This window comes from Myotis myotis, unplaced genomic scaffold (assembly GCF_014108235.1).
Source record: "Myotis myotis isolate mMyoMyo1 unplaced genomic scaffold, mMyoMyo1.p scaffold_m19_p_55, whole genome shotgun sequence".
In the NCBI taxonomy this organism is placed as follows: Eukaryota; Metazoa; Chordata; class Mammalia; order Chiroptera; family Vespertilionidae; genus Myotis; species Myotis myotis.
In genome coordinates, this window is record NW_023416363.1 from 366919 (window position 1) to 390021 (window position 23103).

General features: G+C 46.9%; 1 protein-coding gene across 1 annotated transcript; it reads right to left on the minus strand.

Moving 5' to 3' along the window:
• Positions 1-1439: 1439 nt before the first annotated feature.
• On the minus strand, positions 1440-20010 carry LOC118657437 (zinc finger protein 271-like). Its single transcript, XM_036311461.1, has 3 exons — positions 19777-20010; positions 16578-16704; positions 1440-7831 (listed from the first exon to the last, which is right to left on the minus strand). The coding sequence occupies exons 1-3, from the start codon at positions 19807-19809 to the stop codon at positions 5004-5006; spliced, it is 2988 nt and encodes a 995-aa protein (XP_036167354.1). The 5' UTR covers positions 19810-20010; the 3' UTR covers positions 1440-5003.
• Between the last annotated feature and the right edge of the window lie 3093 nt (positions 20011-23103).

Genomic DNA, 23103 nt, shown 5'->3' on the forward strand with positions numbered 1-23103 from the left:
CACGCATGAAGAGACCCCCAGTTCCGTTCTGGTCAGGGTGCCTGCCCCGGGCTCAGCTGGATCCCCAGTAAGTGGCATGGAAGAGTGTTTCTGTCTCATGGATGTTTCTATCTCCCCCCCATCCCTTTTTCTCTCTCTAAAAGCAATTAAATCATTGATGCTTCTATCCCTCCCCCCTCTAAAACCAATAAAAAATATTTTAAAAATCAGGAGAAAAATCCAGTGGAGTAAATTTGAATATCGAATTGTCTTTAAGTGATTCAGATGGAAAGCAACCCATGAGCGAAATTGAAGGGTATATTCAGAATCGTTCTGAAGCACAGATAACAACTGGACTCGCAATTGACATCTTAGGGGAGGGGCGTGCACAGCCTTGTGGTGCTGAACCTGTAACCAATCCCCAGGTACATGGGGTCAGAAGGGAGTTCTGTTCTGTAGTTAAATTAACCAAGAGCAAGCCCTTTCCTCCAGAGAACAGCATCACTTTACAGAATCCATCCAGGGGCAAATATCCTAGTAACTCACAATGGAGAGCTCTGTGGCCTCTAGGGTGCTGGGAACTACATTACCCAGAAGACAGTGCTCGGAGTTGAGGCAATGATATATCAGGATGAAAGCATTTCCCTGACATTTCCCCCGAGTTAGGGCAGGGCGTCTGGCTTTGTCCTACTTATGGCCTGTGGGTTGCTGTGCAGATGTTTGCTTTTTAAAATATTAATTTTTCACAGAGAGGAAGGGAGAGGGATAGAGAGTCAGAAACATCGATCAGCTGCCTCCTGCACACCTCCTACTGGGGATGTGACTGCAACCAAGGTACACGCCCTTGACCGGAATCGAACCTGGGACCCTTCAGTCTGCAGGATGATGCTCTATTCACTAAGCCAAACCGGCTAGGGCCAGGTGTTTGCTTTTTAATATATATTTTTATTGACTTTAGAGGGGAAGGGAGAGGGAGAGATAGAAAACATCAATAATGAGAATCATTGATCAGCTGCCTCCTTAATGCCCCCCAACTGGGGATCGAGCCCGCAACCCAGGCATGTGTCCTTGACAGAATCTAACCTGGGACCCTTCAGTCCATGGGCCAACACTCTTATCCACTGAGCCAAACTGGCTGGGCTCACTGTGGGGTTTGAGGAGACACAACAGAGCAGGCACGAAGGAGTAGTGGTCCCAGTCACACAGACACAGGTGTGAGGCTCACTTCACAGCTTACTGTTCATTGACAAAGTAATTCACTTGACAATATGAGGCTGCTATCAGTGTTTCTCTATGAAGAGGGATCAGGCTTAAGAGTGAGGGTGGCAGGAGGGGGACTTTGTTAATTATATCTGCTTCAGATTCTCACTTCATTTTGTTATACATCAGTGAATATGGGTGTTCTCAGGCAGGCTGTGCAAAGCCTTTGTGGAAGGAGTAGCCAGTAGATTAAAATGAAATATTTTAAGTTACAGTATATTACAGGAGACAGGTGTGAAAATGTAAAAACAGCAGCACCCAGGAAGAACAAATATGGAATCCTGAGGAATTTAAGAGCTTACATTTAAGGGAAAGGAGAAAGAATTTAAAAAACACACACATTTTTATTGATTTCAGTGAGGGAGTGGGGGAAACTTCGATGATGAGAGAGAACCATTGACCGGCTGCCTCCTGCACAGCCCCCACTCGGGGTGGCGCCCACAACCCGGGCATGTGCCCTTGACCAGAATCGAACCCGGGACCCTTCAGTCTGCAGGACGATGCTCTATCCACTGAGCATCCAGGGCAAGAGATTTTATTACAACTGGAAGATGTTCCCCCAAAAAAACACACCTGAAAAATGATTTATTCCAGGAGCTTCCCTGGAGTGTCAGAGCAGGCCTATAATCACTGTGCCAGAAGCCGTGTGCTGGAGACTATTTTTATATTTTATTTGTTATTGTTGACAGCATAACAGATGTCTCCCATACACCCCTGTAGACCCTCCACCCTGCCCCACCTCTACCCACACCCTTATTCTAAGATGTCGAACTGTGCCATGCATCAGAACATCTTTCCTCAGTTTGTTCATCAGATCCCACAGATAAGCAAGATCATGTGACATTTGCCTTTAACTGCTTATTTCACTGAGCATCATAATCTCCAGGTCTATCTATACTGGTAAGAGATCCGTTTCACAGCCCCATCGTATTCCATTGTGTAAATACATCACAGCTTTTTTACCCACTCATCCACTGGTGGGCACTTGGGCTGCTTCCAGATCTTAACTATTGTAAATAATACTGCGATGAACACAGAGGTGCATATATTCTTTCCTATGTTTCAGGATTCTTAGGAAGCAGTCCCAGAAATAGGATTGCTGGGTGAAACAGCAGTTCCATTTTTAGTTTTTTTGAAGGAACTCCATCCTCCTTCCACATGACTGCACCATGTGCATTCCCACCAGCAGAGCACGAAGTATCCTCTTGTCTGCCTCCTCACCAGCACTTGTTCTGCTGATTTATTCAAAGCGGCCAGTCTAGTAGGTGTGAGGTAATCATTATATTGACCTGGACCACTTTTTCATGTACATACTAGGGCCCCAGTGCACAAATCTGTGCACCTTAAAAGGAACTGTGGGCCATGAGGCTGCAGTGGGCACAGGACCAGGTCTCAGCCCATTCTCCATGCCCCTGCCCAGCCCTTCCTGCTGCAGTCCCACTCCCGCTGCCGGCCTCGCCCACACCTGCAGGTGGCACTGGCAGCAGGTGCAAGTGGGGCCATTGCCAGCTGCGGGTGCGAGCAGCAGCTGATGGGCCCGATCGCCCTTCAGGAGCAGGGGAAGATGGAGAAGCCCTCAGAGGCGACTGGGGCCAGCAGTGGCTGCAAGGGGGCCGTGGCGTGCAGGAGCAAATAATTTTCAGTAACCACCAGCGGCTTGCCCTGATGAGCATGCCCAGCGCCCCATCTTGGTCTGGCACAATTGCTCACCTGCTCCACCATCCCGCTGCAGCCAATGCCTGCCATGTTCGGCATGCGCCCCCTGGTAGTCAGCCCAAGTCATAGTGACCCGTTGTTCTGCCATTCAGTCTATTTCCATATTAGTTTTTTATTATATAGGATATTGGTCATCTGTACATCATCTTGGGATAAATGTCTATTTAGGTCCCTTGCCCATTTTTTTAATTGGATTATCTTCCTTTTGTTGAATTGTAAGAGTTATATCATTGCCAGGTGCAAGTGACCAGGACTGTGAATCGACCCACAATGGAGTAAAGTTTTTATAATTTCTGGGAAATGTCTGGACATTTTTCTACTCCTGTCATACTTTGCTCTAGTATTTCTCATAATAAAAAAAAATCCTCACCAGATGACATTTTTCCCATTGGTTTTTAGAGCGGAGGGTCGGGAGGAGGGAAAAAAGAGGACGATCAGCATAAAGACACAGGGATTGCTTCCCCAAACGCCTCATTGGCGACTGGGGATGGAACCTGCAACCCAGGTACCTGCCCTTGACCTGGAATCAAACCTGCTACCTTTCTGGTGCATAGGTCGATGCTCAAACCACTGTACCACACTGGCTTGGGCAACACAAATATTTTTTTAAATGATGTACATTATTGTTTGAAAACATAACGGTATTGCATATTTCACAGACTACAGTGATGTAGAGTGTAAACGTAATTTTTATGTGCACGGTGAACCATTAAACCTGTGTGACTGGCTTTATTACAGTTGTTCTGGAACCAAACACTTGTCTTCCCAGAACGCGTGTATGTCACAGCATTGATGTCCTTAACTTGTACTCCTTTGTTTGCAATAAATACGTAGTTGGAGCCAAAGGCATTAGATCAAATCCTCCTTGATTCTAGCCACACTGCTGCACAGGCAGAGCTTAGACTTTTGATTGCTTTAGGCACAGATGCTATGAAGTATCAGTGTCATTTTTGTGTTGTGAACGTTGCATAGTGAGTTTAACTGTTAAAAGGTTTTTCATTCAGTATCATTTTTACCCATTGAAATTTTGTCTACTCTGCCAGCTGTCATTGAATATATTTGGTTGAAGTAATTGGTTGATGATTTGGGGCTAAATCAATTATTTTATGAGCTGTTGAGACATGTCTGCATTCTACAAAACTTTATCAGGATGTTAGCACTTATTAAATAGAAATCATCTCTAAGTTTTACTAACTTTATGTTTACCCAAAGTACATTTTAGACATAAAAAGAGAGGAGAGCATAATTCCCTGATTTTGGTTTCCCATATTAAAGATGTCTTTTCGCCCTTGCAGGTATGACTGAATGGTTAAAGCATGGGTCCACATACTGAATTATCTCAGGTTGATCCTAGTCAATGGCATGTACCTGGGTTGTAAGTTTAGTCCCTGGCACCTGATTGGAATATGTGTGGGAGTCATCTCATCCAATCTGTCTCTCTCACACTGATGTTTCTGTCTCTCACCTTCCCTTCCACTTTCTCTAAAATACAACGAAAATAATACCCTCAGGTGAGGAATAATGACAAAGAAAATATAAGGCCTCGACTGTTTCACAAGGCAAAGCAATGAGCAATAGGCACTTCCAAATCTATGAACTGGAAGCCGGTAAATTCCACCACAAGTGTCATGTGAGACCAACGCATCCCTGGAACCGGTAGTCATTTCTCTGTAAGCTTGAAGCAGAAGTCAGGACATTCCCGGAAATCCATGTCCAAATTAGTCATAAAGGGAAAGCTGACCACTGAGGGTTTGGTTATTCCGAGATTTCTACAATATATGAAACCAGAGGTCAGCTTCCCAGAACACTTTAAGCCAAGACTGTTGCAAAAATTCTAAGGACATGCCAGTGGGAAAGGTGAAAAACTTTAGCCACATAAACCTAGGAAGAGCCCCAGCCAATCAGAGAGTGTAACATATTTACACAGGCTTCTCATAAATGAAACTTACAGGGAATCTATCCACTGTACATATTTTCAGACGTATGAGTTCTGAAAGAATTTCCTCCAAGGCTTTTACACTGAACAGAAAATTGCACGTCTAGCACTTCTAAGGCCTTTCCCTCACATGAACCCTCTGATGTTGAGAGAGCGTAGATTTTCGTATAAAAAGTTTCCCACATTCACTGCACTCATAAGGTCTTTCTCCAGTGTGACCTCTCCGGTGTTGACTGAATTGGGAACTATCCCTAAACAGTTTTCCACATTCACTGCATTCATAAGGCCTTTCACCAGTGTGAACTCGATGATGATAACGAAGTTTGGAACTACAGATAAAAGATTTCCCACACTCACTGCACTCATAAGGCCTTTCTCCTGTGTGAACTCTCTGATGGTAACGGAGGGTGGAACCAGAGGCAAAAGATTTTCCACATTGACTGCATTTGTAAGGCTTTTTTCCTGTGTGAACTCTCTGGTGATAAGAAAGTGTGTCACTACTGGCAAAACATTTCCCACATTCACTACACTCATAAGGCCTTTCTCCTGTGTGAACTCTCTGGTGTCGAACAAGTATCGAGCTACTGGTAAAAGATTTCCCACATTCAATGCACTGATATGGCCTTTCTCCCCTGTGAAGTCTCCGATGATAACCAAGACCAGAGGTAGAGGTAAAAGATTTACCACACTCGCCACACTTGTAAGACCTTTCTCTATTATGAATTTTCTGGTGTATTGAGAGGGAAGATTTGTGGCTAAAAGATTTCCCACATTCATTACACTCATAAGGTCTTTCTCCAGTGTGACCTCTCTGGTGTTTAGTGAATTGTGATCTATCCTTAAACGTTTTCCCACATTCACTGCACTCATATGGCCTCTCTCCAGTGTGAACTCTGTGATGATAACGGAGGCTCGAACTAAAAGTAAAAGATTTTCCACATTGACTGCATTTATAAGGCCTTTCTCCTGTGTGAACTCTCTGATGGTAATTGAGGGTGGAACTAGATGTAAATGATTTCCCACATTCACTACATGCATAAGGCCTTTTTCCCGCATGAGTTCTCAGATGATAGGAGAGGGTGGAGCTGGAAGTAAAGGATTTTCCACATTCAGTGCACACGTAAGGTTTTTCTCCTGTGTGAACTCTCCGGTGTTGAATGAGTGTCGACTTATTGTTAAAAGATTTCCCACATTCACTACACTCATAAGGTCTTTCTCCTGTGTGTACTCTCTGGTGTAAAATGAGGTTATTTCTTCGAATAAAGGATTTTCCACATTCATTACACTCATAAGGCCTTTCTCCTGAGTGAGTTTTCTGATGATACTGGAAGTCAGATCTGGAGATAAAAGATTTCCCACATTCACTGCACTCATAAGGCCTTTCTCCTGTGTGAACACTCTGATGATAACGGAGGGCAGAGCTAGTAGTAAAAGATCTCCCACATTCACTGCACTCATAAGGCCTTTTCCCAAGGTGGCCTCGCTCATGATACTGAAGTGTGGAACTGCAAGTAAAAGATTTGCCACAATTGCTGCATACGTAAGGCTTTTCTCCTGTGTGAATCCTCTGGTGTCTAACAAGTGTCCACCTATTGTTAAAGGATTTCCCACACTCACTGCAGTCATAAGGCCTTTCTCCAGTGTGAACTCTATGATGATAACGGAGGCTAGAACTAAAGGTAAAAGATTTCCCACATTCACCACACTCATAAGGCCTGTACCCTGAATGAACTCTAAGGTGTATAAGGAGGTTATTTCTTCGGGTAAAGGACTTCCCACATTCACTACATTCATAAGGCCTTTCTCCAGTGTGAACTCTCTGATGATAACGAAGAGCTGTACGGGTGATAAAAGATTTCCCACATTCACTGCACTCATGAGGCCTTTCTCCAGTGTGAACTCTCTGATGATAACGGAGGTCAGACCTAGAGATAAAAGATTTCCCACAATCACTGCACCCATAAGGTCTTTCTCCTGTGTGAGAGCTCTGATGATAACTGAGGGCAGCAAGAGAGGTAAACGATTTTGCACAGTCCTTACACTTATAAGGTTTTTCTTGCGTTTGAACTTTCTGATATTCAATGGACACTGAACTATGACTAAACGGTAGTGTACATTCACCGCACACATAACTGTTTTCGCCATTGTGTTGTTCCTGGGTATTAATGAGGACAGGTTTGTGGCTTAAGGATTTTCCACATTTGCTGCACTTGTACTGCCTTTGACTTGTATCAATTTTTCGATGCTGACTGAGGGTTGAGCGTCCACTAAAGGTTTTCCGACCTTTGTCACACACATAAATACTTTTTTCAGTGTGGACTCGGCAGTGAGTAACAAATGAGGATTTGTACCTGAATATCTTTCCACATTCACTGCACACAAAACATTTCCTTGCAATATAGACATCTTGGTCCTGAACAAGCAGGCGTTTGGGGTTAAAGGCCTTTTTGCATTTCCCTGGATGGTCAAGACGTATTCTGCTCTGTGAAGATGCTTCCCACTGGGGGCCCTCCTTCGGCTCCTTCGCTTTAGGAGTGGGCTGTGGCTGCTGATGTCCCAAGCTGGGCAGGAAGTCCCTCTCACCCTGCTCAGAGGCCAAGGTCTTCCCTGACAGGTGGGTGCTGCCGCTCTTCACGAATGAGGCCTTGTCCACACGACTTCTGAAGGGCTCCCCTACCATGTGCTGCCCCTCTGGCTGGTGACACTTTGCACTGAAATAAAATCGTTTTGCGCACGCCCCACACCTCAGCAATTTCTGGCTGTGCTGTGTCCCCTGCTGCTCAACCAAGTGGAAAATGTCCCTCAAGACCGGCCCGCAACTCTCGCAGGGGTGTCTCTTCTGGGAAGACGAGGCTGCCTTGGGATTCTTCCCCTGTGAGATTCCCACAGAAACCCTCTGTTCGCGGGGTACTTCCACATCATCGGCTCCACAGCAGCAACCTGAATGCAGAGAAATACTTTTGAATTACATGTTGACTAAAGGGAGGGGAGAAACACATCGATATATGAAATGCTTTGCAAAGGAAGAGAATTCAGTGGAAGGACTGGCTGACTACTTTGTGCTCCTAGGCTTCTAAGGTCAGAAAATGGTGAAAACACACCAGGGGGAGGATATGGGTCTGACACAACAAAGAGAGGCACAGCATACAATGCATTTTCTATTGCAACCGATTCCTGCATATCTTCTCTGCTGCTGAAGCAGAGCTGGGGGGAAGCATGCATGTAGGAACATTACTATGCAAACACTAGCTGCTGTCCAAGGTCAATACGGAAACTTTCAACATCTCACAGCAGATATGTGAGGGGCAGTGTTGAAGAGCACTGAGGAAAGAGCGGTGAGAGGGCAGGTGAGATGGGAGTCCAGGGAGGGGGCACTATTCCTGGGCTAGAAACCACAGTAGACACGGGAAAGTGCCAAAGCTGCAAGAGGAAGAAGGGAAATGGGTCTGGCTATTGGCAATGACACAAACCCTCTGGTTGAGCAAAGACAGGTTCATGGTATGATCTGAACAATGTCCTGACAGCACAATTTTCACAACTGCCAATCACTAGGACCACACCCTCTGTGACCCCACTTGGCCATGGCTGGACAGAGACGCATCCTGTGATACACGCAGAAAGGACTCTTCCCCAAAAGTCCTAGCAGGGCAACTACATACAACATGGATGATACAAGATGAAAACAGAACATGTGAATGGAGAGCTCTGTTCCACAGTAACTCAGCACACAACACACCTAGACACACATCTGGTGAGTGATGTCAGCAATGTGGTCGAGGACACCAGCTTTTGTCACAAACAACAAAAAAATTAAGGCAGTTCTTTACAAGCAAAATTTGCCCTTAGAGTTCTCCAGAACACAATTAAGACACAACAGCAGCCCATGGAGCATAAAAAGGAGAATAAACACACAAAGAATAAATATCAGCATAGTGAAGACACCTGGAAAAGAAAGAGAAATAAGGAAGGCAGGAGCCATGTGTATCAGCCAAAGGGCAAATGCCATTCCATTGCACCGTCCAGCTCTGTGGAGGACCCCAGAAACCTTTTCCAGAAAGACCCTCAACAGCTCACACTACATCTGAGGACACCCAGTCTGCACAGCAGACTTGGCCGAGTGACCACAGGCATGGATCCCAGCTGCCTTCTCCAGAGGCCCCACCCCATACCCGCCAGACCCCGGAGCCACAACTGTTCCTGAAATGCCAATATTAGATAACCTGACCCCATTGCTGTCACACGAATGCCCGGTTCTCAGGTACCAAAGCCATAGGCAATACGGAGTAGCTGAGCCCTCAGACACTAGCTCCTTGTGTGTGTCCCTGTGCTCTGCTCACAGGCTCGATCACTGATCAGTGTGGGACTGCATCTCAGAGCAAAGTCAATGCCACTGGAGGCTGTTACAATCAGACACGAATTCCCCCATCACCACGAGGACACCCTGCACTCAGCACCTAAAGCAGGGGTTTTCAAACTACGGCCCGCGGGCCACATGCAAATGCAAATATTGTATTTGTTCCCGTTTTGTTTTTTTTACTTCAAAATAAGATACGTGCAGTGTGCATAGGAATTTGTTCACAGTTTTTTTTAAAACTATAGTCCGGCCCTCCAACGGTCTGAGGGACAGTGAACTGGCCCCCTGTTTAAAAAGTTTGAGGACCCCTGACCTAAAGGGAACAACTAAGCCAAAAACATTTCCCTTGAGAAAACAAAACCAGCTTGTCTACAGCCATCCTCTCCATAGGTGTGAGCACACAAAGCCATAGCTACTGAGGAACCTGCAATTTCACTAACACTGACTCCGGGTTACACAGCTGCAGACATTACTCGGTTTGGCCTTCTTATAGTCAGAACTGCAACACCAACCAAGTCCGCAGTGACACCACAACACAGGTGAAGCTCTTCCCATCAAAACCTTTCCAGAAAGTCAAAGTAATTCACCCTATGAAATGTACAGACATCAACACAAGTCTACAAAAAACAAACATGCAAACAAAACATTTTTTTGTAAATCAAGGAAACATGACATCCCACCAACCAAAGGAACACACTAATTTAACAATCACTCCAAAGAAATGCACATCTGTGTATGGTCAGAAAAGGATTTCAAAATAAATAATTTAAGCAAGCCCAGGAAGCTAAAAATAAATAAAATAAAATAAAGGACACACAATTGCCCTGGCTGAGATAGCTCAGTGAGTTGGAGTGCAGTCCTAATCACAGGAAGGAAACAGGTTTGATTATCAGTCAGGGCACATACCTATGTTGTGGGTTAGATCACCAGACAGGGTGCGTACAAGAGGCAACAAATCAATGTCTCTCTCAAATCAATGTCTCTCTCACATCAATGTTTCTCTCACTCTCTCACCCCCCTTCTCCTTCTCTAAAATCAATTTAAAAAATAAAAATGCAAATTAAAAAAGGCCAGAAAACAATATACAAATAAAATAAGACTTTTCACCAAAGAAATAGAAAATAAACAAGAGGAGAAAATGAAAATTATTGTGCTGAAAAATAAATGAAATGAAAAAGTGCTATAGAGAGCATCAATAGCTCACTTGATCAATCAAAACAATGATTCTGAAGATGAATGTTGGTCCTTTGATATTACGCAGTCAAAACAAATTTAGAAAAAGAGAATAAAGAAATCGTACATGAATTATGGGTTGTCATGAAATAACAATATTCACGTTATGGGAGTTCTAGAAAGAGAAGACAGAAAAAAGGGATAGAAAGCTTATTTAAATAATGGCCCTAGCTGATTTGGCTTAGTGGATAAAGGGTTGGCCTGCAGAATGAAGAGTCCTGGGTTCAATTAAAGTCAAGGGCATGTACTTGGATGGGGCATGTGCATAAGACAACCAATCGATGTGTCTCTCTCACATTGATGTTTTTGTCTCTCCCCCTCCCCTTTCCACTCTCTCTAAAATTCAGTGGGAAAATATCCTCAAATGTGGATCAACAAAAACAAAACTTTTAAATAACGGAAACAAACTCAGAAAATCTCGAGATAGAAGCGGTCCCCTAAGTGCATGAGGCTCATAAATCCAAAAACACATTCCATTCAAAAAAGGCTGCACCAAGAAACATTAGAATAAAACCCAAAAAGAAATGACAAAGAGAATTCTGAAAGCTGCAAGGAAAAAGAAACTCATCTCATTAATACCAGGGTGATAAAGGCAGGAGCGGTTTTCTTAGCTGAAACACTGCACTCCCAGAGAGAGTCGGACCAACTGGTTTGGCTCAGCGGATAGAGCGTCGGCCTGCGGACTGAAGGGTCCCAGGTTCGATTCCGGGCAAGGGCATGTACCTTGGTTGCGGGCACATCCCCAGTAGGGGGTGTGCAGGAGGCAGCTGATCAATGTTTCTCTCTCATCGATGTTTCTAACTCTCTATCCCTCATCCTTCCTCTCTGTGAAAAAAATCAATAAAATATATTTAAAAATAAATAAATGTGCTTTAGCACATTAACAGAATGAAGGCGAAAAAAATCTTATCATCACAATAGATGCAAAAAAAGCATTTAACAAAATTCATAATTCTTTCATGATAAAAACCTCACAAAATATTAGATGTAGAGGACTGGGCTGGATAGCTCAATTGGTTAGAATGTCGACCTAATACGCCAAGATTGCAGGTTTGATTTCTAATCAGGACACATAAAGAAGGAATAAAAGATACATAAATAAGCGGAACAATAAATTGAAGTTTCCCCATCTCTCTTTCTCACTCTCCATTCCTCTCTTCCTTTATAACAAAAAAGATAAATCACCCTGGCCTGTGTTGTTAAGTGATTAGACCCTTGGCCCTTGGAAGAAGGGGTCACAGGCTCCTTTCCTGGTCAAGGTTACAAGCCTAGGCTGTGGGTCCATAGCCCACCAGTGCAGAAGGTAACCGGGTCAACGTGTCTCTCTCACATCGATGTTTCTCTTTTCTCTCCTCCTCCTTCTCTTTCACTCTCTTTAAAAACCAATGGAGAAAGTATCCCTGAATGAAATTTAAAAACATTTAAAATTACCCGGTCAGTGTCGCTCAGTGGTTGGGCGTCAACCTAGGAATCAGGAGGTCACAGTTCGATTCCCAGTCAAGGCACATGCACAGGTAACAGGCTTAGTCCCCAGTAGGGGGGCATGCAAGAACCAGTTGAACAATGATTCTCTCTCATCACTGATACTTTTTTTTATTTTTCGAATTAAAGAGTCCTATGTATTGCAATCCGGGACTATGAGGGGCCATTCCCAAATCTCATAGTGTTAAGATGGTGGCAAAACCAGACTTATATAGGCAAAGATCACAAAGGTATTGATTACATCTCAAGGTTTGGAATGAGGAACCTGGTTTGCCAAAAAGCAGTTTACAGAAGCAGAATTAAGCATGTTAATTATAGTTTTGGGTCTTGGGGTCACTGAATTGACAGAAACACCTTATCTAGAGCCCTCGGGTCTTGAGACCACTGGGTTGCCAGGAACTCATTATCTAGAGCCATCGAGGTAATTTAGAGTAATTGTACTGGTCTTGAGACCACTGAGTCAACCGGAACGCATTATCTGTGGCCACTAATCATCACTGATATTTCTCTCTCTCTCTCCTCTCCCTTGTTCTCTGAAATAAAACACACACACATATAAAGGGAGTAAAACTGCCTATGTTTGCAGATGACATTATCTCATATAAAGGACATCCTAAAAACTCCACCAAAACACCTCCAGCAGGAATAAACAAGCCCAATAAATTTGCAGCATCCCAAATCCACATACAAGTCAGTTGCATCTTCACACTAACAATAAAATATCTGGATAAGGAATTTAGAAATCAATCTCATTTATAATACCATTAAAAACAATAAAATATTTAGCAATAAAGTTAATAAAGAAGGTGAAAGATCCGGACAATGAAAACCATGACAACTCATGAAAAGAACTGAAGACTCAAATTAATGAAAAGACATCCTGTGTTCTTGGATAGGAAGAATTATTGTTCAAATATCTCTACTAACCAAAGCAACATGATTCCATGCACTCTCTACCAAAATCCAATGGAATTTTTACCAGAAATAGAAAACGAATCCTAAAATTCAAACTACAGATGAGTTCTAACCGTCAAAGCAATTTTGATAAACAAGATCATCACTAGAGTGACAGGCATGAAACTTCATGATTTAAACCATATTACAAAACAAATTAATCAAAACTAACACAAATAGACACACAGGTCTAAGAACAGAATACATGCAGCCCAGAAAGAAATCCACATATATGGTGGTCAAGTACTCTTTGACAAGAACCAAACACACAAAATGGAAAGAAAAGTGTCTTCAATAAACAGTGTTAGACTCTGGCCAGGTCGGTCAGTTGGTTAGAACATTGTTCAGATAAGCCAAAGTTGTGGGTTCAATTCCCAGTCAGGGCACATATAAGAAACAACCAATGAATGTGTAAATAAGTGTAAGAGCAAATCAATGTTTCTCTCTCTCTCATTCACTCCCTCTCTCTCTCACTTGCTCTGTGTCTCTAAACATAAACCAATGAAAAACAATGTTGAGAAAACTGGATATGCACCTGCTAGAAAGAAATTGGGGCCCGACCTTACACCATTGACAAAAACTAATTCAGATGCATTAAAAACTGAAATGTGACGTATGAAAATTTAAAACTCCTTGGGGAAAGAGAGGTCCTTGACATTGGTTTTAGCAATGACGTTTTTGGATGTTACCAGCAGACAACAAAGACAAAAATACAGGAGCTGAGCTACATCAAACTAAAAGGCATCTGCACAGCAAAGAATGGAGTCATCAGAAATGAAAAGTGAAGTGGGCGGGGAAGGAGGGGTGCCTTGGACAAAATATACTTAAATAAAAATAAAAAAAATTTAAAAAAAGAAATGAAAAGTGAGAAAATATGTGTAAAGGCTGTCTCATAAGGGAGAGCTAAAATATACAAGGTGTTCATACAACTTAATAGCAACAAACAATCCAATTAAAAAATGGGCAGCCCTGGCCGGTGTGGCTCAGTGTTTAGAGCATCAGCCCTAGAACAGAGGGTCTTGGAGAGCATATTGGAGACAACCAGTCTATGTGAGCCATCACATCGATAGTTCTCTCTCTCCCTCCCCTCCTCCCCTCCTTCTACTCTCTCTGAAGAGCAATGGAAAAAATATCCTCAGGTGAGGATTAACAAAACAAAAAAAGGGTAGGGACAACCAGTTTGGCTCAGTATATAGAGCGTCGGCCTGCAGACTGAAAGGTCCCAGGTTCGATTCCGGTCAAGGGCATGTACCTTGGTTGCGGGCACATCCCTGGTAGGTGTGCAGGAGGTAGCTGGTAGATGTTTCTCTCTCATTGATGTTTCTAGCTCTCTATCCCTCTCCCTACATCTCTGTAAAAAATCAATAAAATGTATTTAAAAAAAAAAAGAGTAGGAAGCTTCCTTTATAAGATGAGTGAGTTCTAAGGATGTACTTAAGATCATGGTGACTACAGTTAATAATGTGATATAATTGAAATTTATTGAGAGTACATCTTAAGCATTCACAGCATAAAAATATCAGGAAGCTTCAAATGGGAAAAGATGTTTAATTAACTTTACTGTGGCCATTATCCTATATAATAAAGAGGTTATATGCCAATTGACCATCGCACCCTTGCACAAGATGGCCAATCCCATGTGGTCACAAGATGGCCGGCAGGGGAGGGCAGTTGTGGGCAATCAGGACAGCAGGGGAGTGCAGCTAGGGACAACCAGGCCGGTAGGGGAGGGCAGTTAGGTGTGACCAGGCTGGCAGGGGAGGGCAGTTAGGGGTGAACAGGCTGGCAGGGTAGGGCAGTTGTGGGCAATCAGGCCAGCAGGGCAGAGCAGTTAGGGGCGACCAGGCCGCTAGGGGAGGGCAGTTAGGGGTGAACAGGCTGGCAAGGGAGGGCAGTTGTGGGCGACCAGGCCAGCAGGGGAGGGCAATCGGGTTGGCAGGGGAGGGCAGTTGGGGGCAATTGGGCCAGCAGGGGAGCAGGTAGGCGTTGATCAGGCTGGAAGGAAAGTGGTTAGGGGTGATCAGGCTCAGAGGCAGAAGCAGGTAGGGGCAATCAGGCAGGCAGCGAGGTGAGCGGTTGGGAGCCAGCAGTCCCAGATTGTGAGAGGGATGTCAGACTGCCGGTTTAGGCCCGATCCCACCACAGGGATGGGGCCTAAACCAGCAGTCGGACATCCTCCAAGTGGTCTCAGATTGGACAGGGTGCAGGCTGGGCTGAGGGACATCCCCTTCCAGTGCACAAATTTTGTGCACTAGGCCTCTAGTCTTTATATATATCCTATGTAATAAAAAAGAAATATGTAAATTAACTGTCCCTGTCCTACACTCAAGCCACGCCCACCAGCCAATGAGGAGCAAGTATGCAAATTAACCCAACTAAGATGGCAGCAGCCACAGAACTGGAATGAGCAGGAGGCTTGGCTTGCCCTGAGCGATGGAGGAAGCCAAGCTTCCTGCCTGCCCTAGACGGCCCTCGGCTCTGCTCAAGGCTACAAAGTTTCAATTATAGAAGATAAATAAATCCCAGAAAAAAGAAAAGACAAGACAGTAGAGGCTGGGAGTTTGGGTTGCTGGGGGGATAATAAATAAAATAAATTTGTTTAATTATATAATAAAGGGGTAATACGCAAATTGACCCTAACAGCAGAACTGGGAATGACTGATCACTATGGCACACACTGACCACCAGGGGGCAGAAGCTCAATGCAGGAGTTGTCCCCTGATGGTCAGTGCGCTCCCACAGGGGGAGCTCTGCTCAGCCACAAGCCAGATTGACGGCTGCCAGCACAGCGGTGGTGGCGGGAGACTCTCCTGCCTCCTCAGCAGTGCTACGGATGTCCGACTGCAGATTAGGCCTTCTCCCCGCTGGCAAGTGGACATCCCCAAGGGCTGCCAGGCTGCCAGAGGGATGTCTGACTGCCAGCTTAAGCCCAATCCCCCAGGGAGCAGGCCTAAGCCAGCAGGTGGACATCCCCGAGGGCTCCCGGGCTGCCAGAGGGATGTATGACTGCCAGTTTAAGCCCAATCCCCCCAGGAAGCGGGCCTAAGCCAGGGGTGGACATCCCCCGAGGGGTCCCAGACTGCGAGAGGGCACAGGCCGGGCTGAGGGACCCCCCAGAGTGCACAAATTTTTGTGTACCGGGCCTCTAGTATATATAATAAAGTCAGTCCACTGTACACTTTAATGTATACAAGTCTGTATTGCAACCAGGTTAGGAAACAAAAAAGGAAAAGAGATCTAAACACTACACACTTTAGGAGAGTCTTAAAGCAAAGCCCAGGCTTCAGGTAAACAGCTACCCAGACAACACCTGCAAGTCCTGGCACAGGTGGGCAGGAGGAAATGACGGCTACCAGAAGGGATCGAACCCTGGGAGACAGAAGTGGTGTGGATCTGGACACATTCACCCAGACACTGAGAGGCGAATCCATGAAGCTCAATGTAGTACTACTTACTGACCCTGAGTCCTTCCCAAAGGGTTCAGTATGAAGGCTGCAGGAGAGAGAAGAGGGTTTTGTACACCCACCAGCCCCAGCAACACAGCAACTGCCCAGAACACTGGGGAGGCAGCAGTGCTGGGGTCCAGGCCCCAGGACTGAGAGAGGGGTCGGGGGGGAGGGAGGCGAGTCCAGTCCAGGTCCCTGGTGAGGCTGTGAGTCTTACCCAGAGAGGAGACAAGTGCAAAGTTCTCCAGCATCACATGCAGATACAGGTGTCTCTGTGCCTCATCCACCAGCCTCCATTCTTCCCGGGAGAAACGCACGGCCACATCCTCCAGGGTCACGCCGGCCTGAAATGACAGGGACAGAGGGAACCATGACCATCCTGTGCCTGAGAACCCACAGTCCCTCTCCCACCCATCTGCCCCTCCTGCCTCCTCCTCCCCAGCTCCCACCTCAGGGGAACCCCACAGGTGGGCACAGGGGCCAGGGGAGCCCACTCGACCCTCAGGGTCCCTTTAGGCAGGAGGCTCTGCCCTCAGCAGCTCCAGGCAGGAGGGCACAGAGATGGACCCCAGTCCTGTTCCTGGCGGGCAGGGCCCCCTTCATGCCATGCCTTCCCCTCGGGGTCTTCAGATGGTGACGAGGCCCCACCAAGCCTAGGCTCAGGCTTCACCTGTCAGTCCCCAATGCTCGGCCCCCGGAACCCTAACTCCCACTTCCCCCCAATGCACACAGCCCTCTGCGGACTGTACCCCTCAACCTCCAGGCCCCAGGGGCACCCCACTGCCTCGCACTTGGGGAGACGCCACTGGGAAGGCCTCCTTTGGGCATCTGGCCTCCCCCTCCCCCCAGGGGCTCCCCTGAAGCTCAGAGGCCGTGACCCCCTCCCACTCCTGTGTGGTCCCCCCTGCGCTCACCCCAGGCCTGAGGGCACCACGCCAGACACAGGGACATCAACAAGGACCGCATACCTTCTATTACATTTGCCGACACCTTGGGCATGGCAGAACCTCACCCTCACCTATTTTATTAGCTTTGATGAGCCAGAACAATGACATAGCCAGGAATTATATTTTGCTTTCTCTGTCAAAACACTATCACACTTGTCACCTTTGTCAAGGGCATAATATGTCATTCATACCCCAATGGACCAAGTGGACTGGCTTGTGCCGAATTTAGATGGACTGGCAGTGTGCATATTATTATAATCTTTGTAATTCGTGGATTTCATTTAACTATATATTTTTCAAGTTATCTTAAGATGTTCATAAATTTGCACTATCCGGCTTGGCTTAGTGGATAGAGCGTCAGCCTGTGGACCGAAGGGTCCCGGGTTCGATTCCGGCCAAGGGCACATGCCTGGGTTGCGGGCTATATCCCCAGTGGGGGGCGTGCAGGAGGCAGCTGATCAATGATTCTCTCTCATCACTGGTGTTTCTCTCTCTCTCTCCCCTTCCCCCTTTCTCTCTGAAATCAATAAAGAAATATATATATACTAGAGGCCCGGTGCACAAAAATTTGTGCACTCCGGGGGGATGGGGGGTCCCTCAGCCCGGCTGTGCCCTCTCGCAGTCTGGGACCCCTTGGGAGATAATGACCTGCTGGCTTAGGCCTGCTCCCGGGTGGCAGAGGGCAGGCCTAATCCCTAGGTGCAGCCCCTGGTCGGGCTCAGAGCAAGGCCGATTGGGGAGTTGGGGCGCCTTCCCCTGTCATGCACAGAGCAGGGCAGATTGGGAGGTTGCGATGCCACCCTCAGTCATGCTCAGGGTAGGGCCGATTGGGGGTTGGGGCGCTGCCCCCTGTCACACACAGAGCAGGGCCAATCAGTGGGTTGGGGCGGTGCCCCCTGTCACGCACAGAGCAGGGCCGATCAGGGGGTTGGGGCGCCGCCACTCTGACACTCAGGGCAGGGCCGATGGGAAGGTTATGGCTCTACCCCGTCACACACACAGTAGGGCCCTCGTGGTGGGGGGGTTGGGGCGCCGCACCCTGTCACACACAGAGCCGCAGGGCGATCAGGGGGTTGGGGAGCTCCCCCCCTATCAGGCACAGAGCAGGGCCGATCAGGGGGTTGGGGCGCTTTCCCCTGTCAGGAACAGAGCAGGGCCGATAGGGAGGTTGTGGCCCCGTCCCCTGTCACACACAGAGCCACAGGGCGATCAGGGGGTTTGGGCGCTGCCCCCTGTCATGCTGATCCCGGTGCCAGGAGGCCTCGAGACTCCGCTGATCCCAGTACTGGGAGGCATATTACCCTTTTACTATATAGAATAGAGGCCTGATGCATGGGTGGGGGCTGGCTGGTTTGCCCTGAAGGGTGTCCTGGATCAGGGTGGGGGTCCCCACTGGGGTGCCTGGCCAGCCTGGGTGAGGGGCTGAGGGCTGTTTGCAGCTGGTCACACACCCTTCAGGGTGGGGGTCCCCACTGGGGTGCCTGGCCAGTCTGGGTGAGGGGCTGAGGGCTGTTTTCAGGCTGGGACTGAAGCTCCCAACGGCTCCTTTTCTTTTTCTCTATTATTCTGGGCCAGCTTTAGCTATGAGGCTTGGCTCCAGCTCTGAGGCCTCAGCTGCTGAAAGCAGGTATCTGGTTTGTTTCGGTTCTATAATCGAAACTCTGTATCAACTCCAGCTCTGAGATCCCGGCTCGCTGAAAGCTGGTTTCTGGGGTTTTGTTTAGCTTCTATATTCGTTACAATGTTTCAAACTGCAGGCTCAGAGGCCGGCAAGGCAGGCGGGGAACATTGGAGTCCTCCTTTACTGTAGCAAGCAAGCCTCATGTTCAGTTTAAGCTGCCTGGCTGCCAGCCGCCATCTTGGCTGGCAGTTAATTTGCATATCACCCTGATTAGCCAATGGGAAGGGTAGCAGTTGTACGCCAATTACCATGTTTCTCTTTTATTAGATAGGATATTTTTTTAAAAAGATGTTCATAAATTTTACGTTTATTAAAGATTTGTTTTTGTGAAATCATGGTGATGGACAACAATGGCAAAGCATATGGGGACTATGGCATTCTATTTGGGTAATAAAATCCATTTCCTAAAATTCAAAAAAAAAAAAAAAAGGCCGCATCGGGCCAGGTCTCACCCACCAGGAACCGGAAACTCCCGCGCCCCCAGTGCGCACCCCCACATTCTGGGGGCTCCACGCGGGAGGGGGAGGCGGGAGCTGCATCTCGGCTCCCGGATCCTCCGCCTCCAGCACCGTCCGGGCCGCGTCTCCTCCCGGAGCCTCAGCCGCCCGCCCGACCAGCCGCCCGACCGGGAGTCACGTGACCTCCGCCTCCCCCTTCCCTTCAGGGCGCGGGGCCTGCGCTTCCTCCCCGACCCGCTGCGCCGCCGCCGGGACCTGTCTCCCGTCCCGCCTGCACGGGGGCGCCGGGGCCGGGGCTGCGGGTCTGGAGGGGGAGGGGGACGCGCTCACCTCAGCCGGGAGCCTCCGCGCGGCCGCCGCCATCGGACCTGCGGGGCGGCGGGCGAGGGGGGACCCCGTCCGCCCTGAGCGGGTCCCTCGCGGGGTCGCCGAGCCGCGCCCACGCGTGTTGCGGCGGCGGGGACCGCGACTCCTGGGCGCCGTCTCCGTTTCGTCGCCTGAAAATACACACACAGACCCCCAAAAGCAGCAAAGACTCCGAAAAGCGGCAAATATGGCCGCGAGGAGGACGACGCCGGAAGTCCCGCCCCAATTCCCGGAAATTCCCTTACCCCCATCCGTCACTGGCTCGACTCAGCGCATCTTCTTCTGGGTAGTGTAGTTCCTAGCGCTCCAAAGGCCACAGATTTCTCCCTGGAAAGCAACTGGACTTTTTTGTTGTTATTGATTTTATTTTTTATTTAAATTTTTAATTTAAATTTTTAAAAATGTATTTCTTTATTGGTTTCAGAGAGGAAGGGAGAAGGAGAGAGAGATAGAAACATCAATGATGAGAGAGAATCATGGATCGGCTGCCTCCTGCACAACCCCCCACTGGGGATCGAGCCTTCAACCCAGGTATGTGCCCTTGGCCGGAATCGAACCTGGGACCCTTCAGTCCACAGGCTGATGCTCTATCCATTGAGCCAAGCCGGCTAGGGCTTATTTATTTTTTTAATTGTTTAAATTCTTACAAATAGTACGTATGTCTCCTTTTTTTCCCAATTGACCTCCCCCTCCACCCCCCCTCCAATATGCCCTCACCCCCTCCCAGTGGCTTCTGTCCATTGGTTATGCATTGATCTCTTACCTCCCGCCCCAACCCTCCCCAACCTTCTCGCTGTAGTTTGACAGTCCACTCAATGCAACTAGGACTTTTTCCCCTGGAGGGATCCTGTAGTGATGCTGCTGCCCAGAGGGAAGGGCTGGCTCCTGGGTGACTGCAGCAAACGTTCCATTCTGACCCCATCCACCTGGAGACTGGTTATGGGCTCAGCCCCACAAGTCTGTGCACAACCCTCCCCTCAGATGTCAATTTCAAGTACACATGTTAACTGTGCTTCAGTACAACAGGCTATATATATATATATATATTTTTTTTTCTTCAATATATTTTTTATTGATTTCAGAGAAAGGAAGCGAGAGAAAGAGAGGGATGGAAACATCCATGATGAGATAGAATCATGGATCGCTTACCTCCTGCACGCCCAACACTGGGGATGGAGCCTGCAACCCGGGCATGTGCCCTTGACTGGATCATACCCAGGACCTTTCAGTCTGCAGGATGCTCTATCCACTGAGCCAAACCGACTCATTAGGGCACAACAGGCTATATATTTAATATGTTTTTTTATTTATTTTAAATATGTTTTTAAAATTGAATTGAGAGAGGGAGTGTGAGAGAAACATCCATGAGAAACACTCCTGCACACCCTTTATTGGGGGATCCGGCTGAGCATGTGCCAGGACCCGAATGGAACTGGGGACCCCTTGATGCATGGAGGCGCAATCAGACACTGAGCCACAGTAGCTGGACACAACAGGCTGTTTTTCAACAGAAAGCCAGAGGCCCAAATGGCATCACTTATGCTGAAAGCCCATGATCCCACCTAGTTTAACACCTGATAGAATGCAGTTTCCCCCTCTCCCAGAAACAATCTTAATCATCCAGTGTTAAACGGTCCGCTATGTGAAGTGTCTCATAATCGCTTTCCATCCCCCATAGGTAAAAGAGGCAATCTTATGATAAAAATTCTTCCAGGTGGGCCCTTGCTGGTTTTTGCTCAATGGGTAGAGCATCGGCCTGCGGACTGAAGGGTCCCAGGTTTGATTCCGCTTAAGGGCCCATGCCTGGGTTGCGGACTTGACCCCAGTAAGGGGTGTGCAGGAGGCAGCCAATCAATGATTCTCTCTCATTATTGATGTTTCTATCTCTCTCTCCCTTTCCCTTTTTCTCTAAAATCAATAAAATATATTTTTAAAAAAATTCTTCCAGGTCTTTTCTCCCAAAAGAAAAGGTGTCCCTTCTCAAAAATACTTTTAGTTTCGTTATTTGCTTCGCTCCTAGAAAACCTTTTAAATAAGACCCCTGTCTTGCCCTACGTGAAGGTGATGGCCTGAAATAAGGCACTCTCTTAACTTCTTAGTCCCCACCTTTCCCGTTTCTACCAATAAAAATGTTCTATTTTTACAACTCTCAATATACCCTTCAATTTGCTAGTGGGGTGCTGCCCATTTATCAATCACTTGAAGCCAATTAGACCTTTAAATTTACTCCGTTGAATTTTATTTTTTAACACAATCATGGCCGGATATACTCATTGTTTGAGTGTCATCGTGATATGCCAAAGTTGTGGATCATACAAACACCAATCAACGAATCCACATATAAATTGAACAAATTGATGTTCCTCTCTTTCTCTCCCTGACACTCTATCTAAAGTCAATAAGTAAAAATTTTACTTTAGCTGGGTCCCTCGGTGGGTTAGAGTGTCATCCCAATATGCCAAGGTTGTGGGTTGGATCTCTGGTCCGGGCACATAAAAGAATCTACTAATGAATGCATCAGTGAGTGGGCCAAGCCCGGGCTGAGTGCTCACTTGGTTGGAGCATCCTCCTGTACACCAAATGTTTGCAGGTTCGATTCCCAGTCACGGTGCATACCTGGGTTGCAGGTTTGATCTCGTGTTGGGTCCCATAGGGGAGTCAATGGATCAATGTTTCTTCCTTCCTCTAAAAACCAATAAACATATCCTTGGGTAAAGATTTAAAAAAGTGAAACAGCAACAACTAAAAATGAACGTTTCTTTCTCTCCTTCCCTCTGTCTCTCTCAAGTCAATCCATAAAAATTTAGAAATAATAAATAAGAATTTAAAAGGGAAAATAGAAATAGAGATTCCTATGACGCCCGCTTCAGGTTAAATTAAGTTGCTAGAGCTGTTGGCAAGCCCACACCAGTTGTTCCTAGTGATTTGACCTCGGGTCAGCAAAATGTTGTTTGTTTGTTTCTTATTGATTTCAGAGAGGAAGGGAGAGGGAAAGATGGAAACATAAGAGAATCATGGATTGGCTGCCATTGCACACCCCTACTGAGGATCCAGCAGCCAGACATGTGCCCTTGACTGGAATCCAACCCTGTACCTGTCAGTCTGCAGGCCAATGCTCTATCCACTGAGCCAAACTGACCAGGGTTTACTGTTCTTTTTAAAAAAAGATTTAACAAATACATGAAAATCGCCAAAATTGATAGCCAATTAGGCTGAACATATGATCACACATTTTACCCAATATACAGATATATAGCAAATACACATCTGAAAAAAAGGCTCCCCATAAAT

Coding starts and splice junctions, on each gene's coding strand:
- LOC118657437 (XM_036311461.1), bottom strand. CDS start 19,809: ATGGCGGCGGCCGCGCGGAGGCTCCCGGCTGAG. Junction 16,705..19,776: donor CGCGGAGGCTCCCGGCTGAG/GTGAGCGCGTCC, acceptor CTGTCATTTCAG/GCCGGCGTGACCCTGGAGGA. Junction 7,832..16,577: donor TGCACTTGTCTCCTCTCTGG/GTAAGACTCACA, acceptor CTCTGCATTCAG/GTTGCTGCTGTGGAGCCGAT.